The 10,890-nt window shown below is 41.4% G+C and overlaps 1 protein-coding gene across 1 annotated transcript in view; it reads right to left on the bottom strand.

Annotated features, from left to right (window-relative positions):
• Positions 1-8,749, bottom strand: part of LOC310924645 (ATP-binding cassette sub-family A member 2-like) — a gene marked incomplete at both ends in the record, with an annotated part of 53,689 nt that extends 44,940 nt beyond the window's left edge. The window contains one exon of the mRNA XM_083886433.1: positions 8,684-8,749. Coding sequence (XP_083742559.1) covers positions 8,684-8,749 — 66 coding nt within the window. The remainder of the gene's footprint in view (positions 1-8,683) is intronic.
• Positions 8,750-10,890: the final 2,141 nt, after the last annotated feature.

A 10,890-nucleotide genomic window follows, 5' to 3' on the forward strand; every position in this document is an offset into this window, starting at 1 on the left:
ACAGTAAACATTTACAAGATTTCCTTAATGCATCTTGAAGCTGCCCCTCTAAACTCAACATGTTTTAGATGCTGCAGAAGATGAACATTTCCAGGGTCTGTGAATGCATATTGCTAGCTGTTCCAGTTAGCTTAATACAATTGCATTACTTTCACAAGCTCAAATGCTGGAGTTTTTAATATTCGAATAATACCATCAACTACTGACATTCATTTTCCCTACTGTCTACCAAACCAAGTTCACGCAGAGAAGGATTATGATTAGCTGAAGAAAGTTTTCAGCCATCCAGTCATTTACTGCATCTACACATTCCAGGAGTGGAATGGAGCTGTATGTCATGCACATAAAAGTGATTAACATTAAAACTGTCTATAATATGACCCAGAGTAATAGAGGAACTAGTATGGGTCCCAGCACTGACCCCCATGGAAAACCACAAGTCAGAAGCGAGGAGTCAGAGTTTTGCTGTCAGAGATCCTGGAGATAGGATGCAAACCAATGTAGGGCCACACCTGATATGCCAATCCACTCATATATTGTTTTCCACAGAATGTGGTGATCAATGGAGCTAAGGTCACGAAGTACAAGTAAAGAGCAGTGACCAGTGTCATAGGCAGTGTTGGGGGTAACGAGTTACAAACTAACGGATAACAGTAACCATATTACTTTGTTGGGTAACGAAGTAAAGTAACGCATTACACTAAAAATATCGGTAACTACACTGCTTTACTTGACTATAGTAACGCTCTTTTCTGCGTTAGCCATGCCGTGTTTGCCTGTGTGTAAAGTTCTGATCCGTTTAAGTGATGTGCATGCGTGTTGCTTGTGTGAGTGCTTGCCTTGGCACTGTTGTCATGGAGATTGATTTGAGTGACTTAGCTGCTGGTGTGAAGGAGGGAAATGGAAAAGGATATGGAGACGCGGAACAGGCTTTTAGCCAGCAGGGCATCAGGGTGCCCTAAAGACGCCCTATTTTTTTCCTCCCGTTTCCCGCGGTAACCACCGAAACAATGTTGTGATGATGCATGCAAAAACTGCCCCCAGCACACGCCTGTCTATACCCGCTTAGAGTCTGTCCAAGATCAGTTTGGAACACCAATAAAACGATTCCAACAAGATGTACACTGTGGCAGCACCTATTAACTGCTGGAAAGTCTCTTTGCGCAATGAAGCGAAACTTGGCTACAGCGCAGATCATGAACTCCCCGTGACAGAACTCTCTTCTCTCTCTCTTTGAGCAGTTAACTAAAGAGGTCAACTAAACTGATGCATTGGTTATTCCCTTAATTACAGCGCTAAAGGTCTTCTACACAAATATTGAGACCTCAGAGTGAAAACAATACAAAGTGCGCTCTTGAGAATCTGTCAACACGTTTTACTAAGATCTACTCGGATCTCCTGTATTTCATTGCGACTGTACTTGATCCTCGTCATAAAAATCATTATATATGTGTCATATATGGATGTGGGGATACAACTGGGCATAGAAAAATTATCCAGTATGCGTTGGATCATATGGTTTTACATGCCATTTTGTATACATTATAAAATAAACACTATGTGGGCAGGCTAAGTGATGTTTGTCCATACACAGTAAATTAAGAAACGGGAAAGTAAAGTAATAAGTAGTGAAGTTACTTTTCAAATCCTAGTAACTAGTAAAGTAATCTCATTACAATTTACAGAAGTAACTAGTAGTAGTAACTAGTGAGTAACTACCCCAACACTGGTCACAGGCAATGTGGATATCATTGTGTACTCTCACCAATGCAGTTTCTGTAGAAGGTTTTTTCCTAAAACCAGACTGAAGTTTATCATACAGCTCAAATTTTTCTTGTGTAGCTGTGAGCTGATTGTGTGAAGTGATATACGGAGCTCTATTCCTCACACTCAACCCTTAAATGACACACCTTACGTAATTTTGATACAGGAAACTTTTACATCTAGGCTCAATTATTTCTGACTGAGTACACAAAGCCCTTTATTTTAGCCCTTTGATCAAAAGGCTAAAATAAACTGCATTAAGTACCTTATAGAGAAAAAACTGCAGCACTGATCTCACAGGATTTACAGATATCCTCTGCTGTCTCCAGCACCAGGCCTCAGTGAACCAGCTGCTAGTCTATTAGACTTTACAGATAACATATATAATTCATCTAGCTGTCAGTTGACCTTCTGCTACAGATTTGCACGTTCCCTTATCAGTCAGCAACTTTATTCCCCATCCCCTCCATCTTGAAAAGCTTCCTCTGTCACACTTCGTTTTATTCCTCTCCTCTCCCTGGGAAAATGTGTCTAGCTTGGCTGCTGTTTTTCTCTTTATTTTAAAATTCTCTCTCTAGACACCCAGCCAGTGGCTTTTATCCAGCCCTGTGTCAGACGATGATTAAAAGAGTGACTAGATCTAGGTCAGATGCTCAGCCTAACTGGTCAGTACAGCTGGGCAGTGTTCGGTTACTGTATGCTGCATCTGTTTTGAGGTCAGACACATAATTTTTTTGCATCTGCTCTGCAAAAATGTGTTACATATTGATGCATTAAGCTGTAAACGGTAGATGGGTTTGTCATTGTATTTTAAAATTGTCTTTATCTTGTATGCATGCAGTGTGGACATCATGTACAAAGTGAGGAAGAAATTAGGAGTGTTTTGCCTCTGAAGAATTTGTAGTAGACAGCCCACACAAGTTATATCCGTTTCATTTGGTTTTCCTTATGTATTGTATTGTATGTTACGTATTTTATGTTGTTTTGATAATGTTTTTAACTTCAGTTTGTTATAAAACAGGAGCACAAGTAAAATATCAAGGTTTTGAAGATCAGTAGGTTTTTGTTTCAAGTCAAGTCAAGTAGATTTACTATGGCATGAATGGGTGGGAATCTTGAGGTAACTGTAATGATTCTTCAACCATTCTAAAGTGATTATATAATTGCATCTTAAAGCTCACATAGAGTGGTCCTGTTGCACATATATGTTAGTTATGGAGGTCTACTTACATAGAAATCCTCTTTTCTGACGCTGTTCCCCAGCCACAATATTTCAGACTCAACTCTCACATCCAGAAGACAGACTGTGTTGTGATTGGCCAGCCAGCGTAGAGGCTTCCCAACAGTCCTGTGATTGGCCAGTACCCGGAAGTGACATATTCAGCACACCAGCTCTCAGAAGCGCAGCTCCCCCCTCTGGAACGGTGGATGCACTGCTACTCATTATCAAAACATTGTTTTAACAATGTTTAAAAATAGCTTCTTCACGACTCCCCGCCGCAGTCCCTTTTATGACTATGACAGAGTTTTTTTTAAGAAAAATAAGTGGAATGTTATGCAATGGCCAAGTCAATCACCTGACCTGAATCTGATTGAGCATGCATTTCACTTGCTGAAGACCAAACTGATGGGAAAATGCCCCAAGAACAAGCAGGAACTGAAGACTGTTACAGCAGAGGCCTGACAGAGCATCACCAGGGATGAAACCCAGTATCTGATGATGTCTATGCCTTCCAGACTTCAGGCTGTAATTGACTGAAAAGTATTAAACAACGATGAAAGTTTGCTTTATAATTGCTTAGTTTGTCCCATTACTTTTGGTCCCCTAAAAAGTGGGAGGCACATATAGAAAGTGTTGAAATTCCTACACCGTTCACTTGATTTGGATGTAAATACCCTCAAATTAAAGCTGAAATTGTGCAGCACATCTTTTTCTGTTTCATTTCAAATCCATTGTAGTGGTGTATAGAGCCAAAAAGAAGAAAATTGTGTCTATGTCCCAATATTTATGGACTGTAAATCAGACATAAATACTCCTTTAAGTTCTGTCATTTTTGAACTTACTAACCGAAAGTTTTGGTTTGAAAATGGAGGACACAAGCAAATTTGACTGTCCTCCTGAGCAGTCAGTGTGTGGAAGTATTTTGGGTTCTACAACACAGATGGCAGAGTAACAAACAAATCTGCTGACTCACCTTGGGTCAGCAGATTTGCTGTTAGCTCCACCCAAGTGACTCGGCAGAAGAGGCATCAAAGACAGGCAGCGTGTGACTAATAGTAAGTGTAATCATATAAAGTAAAAAGAGAAAATAGTTAAATATTTGTTCAAAATTAGAAAGCCTTAGTCTTTTGACTCAGTGTACATAAACAATGTATATAGCATATCTCATCATATATTCAATACAGCAACAACAACATACTCCTTAGAGGATTAGGTGATCACACCAGTAACTTTACCAGCTTCAAACATGAACTCAAATGAAATGAAGTTAAATGTCATTCTGCACCAACAGGCTACATATTTATTTTAGTTTTCATGGCATGAATATTGTATGTACAACAAATACTAAATGATTATTCTTGGACTGTGCTTCACTGTGAATTAGTCTGTGAATTAGTCTCTGTCAGAGAGACAACACATGCTATCTCAGGTAAGTGCTGACGACATCATTCTGATCTGATCTTCAATCTTATGGATGGCTTTCATGAGATGAATCTAGGGCAGCGTGATTATAAATCTATAGGCAGCAATGACGCAGCTGTTGCTATTATTATTATTCCAGAGGCTCTCCAGGGCCTCTTTTTAGCTTGATTGCTGAAGGTAGGTGAAGTTAAAAATAGCCACCATCCTTTCCCACCCCTTCACAAGAAACCAAAAACCTTCCCTTCATCAGGACACCAGTAAAAGCACCAGGCACTGATACAAATCTTGCAGGCAGCCTGAGGAAATATCCAGCCTCAGCTTTTAAAAACAGCACAAACATCACTTCACTCGCGTATATCTGCACTTGTTTTGGCATCAATAGACCCACAGTAAATAATGTTTTCCAAAATGGACAGATTAAATTGCTTCCAACTGAGTCAAAGATGACATTTGTGGCCCGCCACGGCCAAAGAGGGCACAAGTCGGCCCAGTGCAAAACGAGTAAAACATTTTTTCAAAATGAGGGATTTTCATCAAAGCAGTCGTCATCAAAGCTTTGTTCACCAAAGGAAGGCAAGGAGAACCGGACAATAACTAAACTGTGGTTGAACTTCTTAACAAAGACAGAGACAGATCTCCCTTCTGCTCGATGAGTGGACTCGTTAGCATTTTAAGCTAGCGATCTTTATGCTAACGTGTTAGCAGACTTCATCGTCACAAAAACAATGACGGATTAAAGATGGATTATTCAGCGGCTGAAAGAGAGCAGGACAGACACAGTAGTTGTCTGAGATGATGACGTGAAGCTAAAACCGCTCTATCTCCTTATGGGTGAGTTTTCATTAACGTTGTTAATCTACGTAGCGTTAGTGTTCAGCCACATACAGGGACGTTTTTTCTTTTAATAAACCACAGTGTGTTTCAGAACGTTATGTGGCTGTGTTTGTAACTAGTTGTTCCCTCGTTCATGGTTGTATCGCAGCAAGGCTGTCGTTTTGTTTTCGGTTTTTCTACGCAGCACGGCTGTTGTATTGTTTTCTGTTTTTTCTCACAGCACGGCTGTTGTATTGTTTTCTGTTTTTTCTCACAGCAAGGCTGTCTTTTTGTTTTCCCTGTTTTTTCACAGTAAGTCTGTAGTTTTATTTTCTAGTTTTCGCAGCAAGTCTGTAGTTTTATTTTCTAGTTTTCGCAGCTTAGCTGTAGATTTATTTTCTGTATTTTTGGGGAGGTTTTTGTGTGGACCCTTGGTCGCCTTTTTGAATTGCTTAATCTACCAAATAAACCTATTTTTGAAACCAACTTCTGTTCTCGTGCAATTGAGTCCAAGATCCGGTCCTGACAAACAACTTGTGAACCCTGCATTACTTTCACTAGCTCTCATGCGCTGGAGTTTAAAATATAATACAAACTTCGACTATTCAGCAGTTGAATAGCATTGCTCCCATGGTTAGAGTTAATATCTCCAATCGTTTTTGTCCATGTATTACAGCCCATGGCCCATTGAATAAGGCAGAGCCTTTAAAGACTCAAACTCACTATTGCCTATTGGTTATTATTTAAATGATGGTGTACGTGTGCTTAAATGGACACCACCACACGCATCCGCTGATGACGACTGGAGTGTTGTTGAGCCGGTTGTTGTTCCTGCCACATGTCGACCTGCCATTCTGAAATTGTCTCACTATAACCCACTTGCTGGCCATTTAGGGATAAATAAAACATACGACTGTGTCCTACGTTGTTTCTTTTGGCCGTCGTGTGTGATGTTAGACGTCATTGCAACACTTGCCATTAGAGCTGCAACTAACGTTTATTTTCTCGATTAATCAATGAATCGTTTGGTTCATAAAATGTCAAAAAAAACGTTGATCAGTGTTTGTCAAACCTGGAAATGACGATGTTCTCGAATGTCCACAAACCTAAATGATTCAGTTTTAATGATTTCTTTGTTATGTGGAGTAAAGAAACAAAGGAAATATTCACAATTAAGAAGCTAAAACAATCAGAAATGTTGTTTTAATCATGAAAAAACCTTCAAACTGATTAACGACTATCGAAATAGTTGCCGATTAATTTAGTTATCGATTAATAATCGATTCATCGATTCATCGTTTCAGCGCTACTTGCCATGTCTGTCAAGTCACAGGTAGTACCTCCATATCCACTTTATACAGACAGACTAGGGTTCAAACTTTATGTTGCGTATTTTTGCTCAGGTACTGAAACAACTTAATGTCGCTCACTGCTATGTCAGTGTGTACCACCCAGAAAGCCAGGGAGCAATAAAACACTTTCATCAAACTTTAAAGTCTTTCTTGGGGTGAATTCCAATTCCTTGCTTAACCCTCAATCTCAAAAATGCGCGCTCCCGCTAGTGCAAGTGCTGTCCCGATTCTCAAAAAAGTTAAGTTGAGGGGCAAGTTTAAGGGCTGTATTGCCCTCAATATTGAGATTTTCCGAGACCACCCTTGGGAGCAAGGGCTACCCAGAATGCATTGCGTGTTTTCACATAAGAAAGATGGCGTCGAAAGCAGCGAAGCGAGTGCGATACAAATTAAGTATTTTCTTTGTTAATAAAGATATAAAAATGGGTTAGGGTTGTATTATCTTAGTTTAGGCCCATATTATGGATTACTGACGTCATTGTTGCGTAACATTTATTTTTATTTTACGATCTTTTGTCAATAGCCGGCAAAAGATCGTAAAGTTCGATAGCAAACGATCGCGTGTGCGCGATCGTTTGCTATCGTTTACCCTTCAATAAGCCGTGGTGTGTGGTAACTGTCTGGTTTTGAGGGCCAGTTAAGATAAGGGTTGAGCTTGAGGGTTAAGATTGAGGGTTAAGATAGGAATTGGAATCGGCCTATAAAGTCTATGCTCCAGAGTTTAATAAAGACTGGCATGAGGGGGTTCACATTCTCCTTTTTGCAACTCGTGAGGAATTCCAGGAGTCACTCTGTTTCAGTCCTGCAGAATTGGTTTTTGCACACATGGTGTGTGGACCCCTTAAACTCCATCGGGAATAGTGGCTGAGTGATACGAAGCAGCAAAATCTGTTTGATTATGTCAACAACTTTAGCTTTAAACTACATCGTGCCTGCGAACTGGCCAAGAAAAACACTGTCTGTCGCTCAAGCAAAATGAAGCATTGGTTTACTAAAGATGCCGAGCACCGGAGCTTTAAACCGGGAGATAAAGTGATGATGTGTCCTCTTCTTGGCTCGGCACTACAGGCGCATTATACTGGCCCTTATGTGATTAAGGAAAAACTTAATGACCACGACTACATAGTTGACGCTCCTGATCGCAAGCGACGAGTTGGGCTATGTCATATTAACATGCAGAAGCCTTATTTGGAGAGACATTCTGGTCACTTCTGTGTTCGGTCACCTATTCGAGTCATGCTTTAATTTTTGAGGGAAGCGGTAACACAGATTAATCGATTATGAAATTAGTTGACCTTGGTGATTGAGTTGACAATTAATTGAGAAATTGTGTATTTTAGGGATTAATCGAATAATCGTTGCAGCACTACAATCCTAAAAAAAAGAAACACTGGTGGCACTGGATTGGAGTAAGTAACACAATTATAATGAATGCTATTTATAGTGTTACATTTTCGATCAATAATAGTGAAGCACAGGCTATTCTGAGGTGGTGGTAGGGGGCAACTCAAATTCGGCTACATAACAGGTTGGGCCAGCACTGAAAAGTTGGTATCCCTATTCTAAACATGATACTTTTAAAATATTTCTTATTATATTTCCTGATTTTACACAGCATGTTTAATATATTTAATTATTATTATTATTATCTGTGCTTCTGTAGCATTGCAATTTGCAAATGTCCTTGGACATTGGACTAAAAAGCTGATGGACACAGACTGGCTCTTTGCACAACTGTTGGTTGTCAACAGCAGCAGCAACAACCTGTTTGACAAGAGAAGCACATAGAGAGGGAAAGCTTCCCAGCAACACAGACACACACTTACAACATCAGCATCATCATGACTATCAGCATCATCATGCTACTTTTACAGCCTACTGCAGTGGTGTTTTTTTGTTTTTTTTTAAATGTCTGATGGGGGATATTTGCAGACAGAGGCAGGTGCTGGGAGACTTTGCCGAAATAACATGTGATGGGCACTGCAGCAACAGCAGCAGGCTGAACCCACGCCCGTCTGCTCTGCGAGGACACAAACAAACACATAAACAAAAACTCGCAACACCAACGCGAATCCCTGTGAACCTCGAGAGAAGCATCGCCGTGTCTTACCGGTCCCCTCCTCTTCAGAGAGATGTTCTTCCACAGCAGGAGATGGAGCTGGTGCAGGAATCCCATTTTCGCCTCCCACTGCTGCTCCTCTCTGTTCTAAATCCACCACATCAGCCTGAAAGCGGGGCTGCTGCCGGTGTAAGTTTCGGTGTTGGTGGTTGTCGGTTGTCGGTCGTCCTGTCGCTGTCGCTGTTGCTGTTGCTGTTGCTGTTGCTGTTGCTACTGCGGCGCAGACTCAACAACCGGAGAATTACTGTCCCATCATCCCCGGAGCATCCGCGTGCCTCCTCCGTCACTCGATATTAAAACATATCAACCGTGTCCACACAGTGTGATAAAGCAGAGAAAAGCGCGTTCCCTCCCCCCCCCGTGACTGACGGTAAAACGCGTGACGAGACAGTTCGTTTTCGGTGTGTTGGTGGAGCAGCGACTGGCTCCTCTCGGGGCCGTCTGTCCAGCTGTTATTTTAACCGGAATGGTAAAGTTAGTGCTGGAGCCCAGCGAAGAAAGCGACGTTCACGACAGCAGTGACAAGTTGTACTTCCGGCCTGCACTTTCAAACCAAAAGCCCTCCCAATATGATAGGAAGGAAGGATTTTTATATTTTATTTGTTACAGAACTGTATTGTGTAAATAAATACATTTGTAGTATAGTTAATATTACTGAGATATTGCAAAAGCAGCTAGAACGAGAAAGAGGGTAGAGAGAGAGTAGTCAATGAGACGAACATGGCCCCTGAAACATAAACAGAAATGTGTTAAAGCGGACCTAGACCGGAAGTTCCAATTAACGCTGTTTTTTAGTGTATATCTGCGTCATTACCTTGTTTAAGAAGCCCTGAAGGTCCAAAACAAACATTTCAGCCACTGCTGAGAATAGGGTGACGACCTGCAAATAAGCCCAAGGGGGGACAAGGGGTATGTTTCTGAGGGACAATGTGGGACACTGCCTGGCGCTGCGGTGCCCCCACCTCACGGGCTGACTCACTGATAGTGGTTTACCCATTTCTAGCACATACCAGCTTACATGGTATATTAATAATGCCCTATTCCCCTAAGCATGTGTAATTGCTGATGTATACTCATGAATAGGCCCACCAATGAGTATTTTTTTCTAAATAATACTTTGAACATTCAATGTATTGACAGATGCACTTCCACTTACGATTTAATTTTATTTATTTTTCATTACAATTTATCCACTTTATATAAACTACAATGTAAAATTCAACAACACAGGAACAGTTAAAAACAAGTCTTAAAGGGACACTGTGTAGTATTTATGGGTTTATATTACCCAAAATCCACTTTTTTATACATATTATGTGCTCCTGCATTGTCTAGTCGCTGTATAATATTCTTTGTTTCATTTTCGTAGTGTTTCAAAAATTCATGTAAAATAACATGGTCGCGGGCCGCTACTGCATTGGCACGACGCCATGTTTCTACGGGAGCCTGTATAGACAAACGCGAGAGAACAAATCAAGCGTCGCTTTACTCGTAGCGGAAGTCCCGCCTCCACTCTCTCCGCTTCGTCTGCTACGGCCGTGGTAGCTCGCCCTCTCCCTCTCCTCACGAACCTCATCTGCTGACACGGAGAAAGACGACGAGGACGACATTTGACCGGCTGAGGATACCGTAGCGCTCAGGGAAGGGAGGGGGTGAGCAGAGCAGCAGTTCTTTGTTGTAAGTTTCAGCCTCTCCTCTAGATGGCACTATAAACTACTTACTTCACCTTTAACTCACGAACTTGCATGTTAGTAAAGGCAGGCGCAGGAAAACAAAACTGTAGCGTGTTGGACAGTGTTATACACACTCATCACCTCTGCAGCAGTCACTTTGACAGCGAGAAAGACGCTTTTAGGTCGGAGGAAAGCATCCATAGATTTGGATGTCTCTTTCTATTGGACACGTTTCTTGTGAGTCACCGTGAGTCTGTGCCGTTTGACATCGTGTTCCCCTCCATGTCCGATTGAGAAGGACGTTTTGCAAAAGTCACAAAAAGCCCTCTCAGTATCCCCCTCAACACCTTTCAGCTACAAATATTCATTTTCCCAGTCTTTCTCCATTTTTTTCGAATTGGAAAGCGGCAGCGCGCTAAGCGGGACGGGTGGTCACCCTAGCTGAGAACGCAGTGTTGTATTGTAATCTCGGGCTCAGCGAGATCTCTGAAAAAACCCAGTCCGGTTACGTAAACAACGGTTCTC

This window comes from Microchirus variegatus, assembly GCF_963457635.1.
Source record: "Microchirus variegatus genome assembly, chromosome: 3".
Classification (NCBI taxonomy): Eukaryota; Metazoa; Chordata; class Actinopteri; order Pleuronectiformes; family Soleidae; genus Microchirus; species Microchirus variegatus.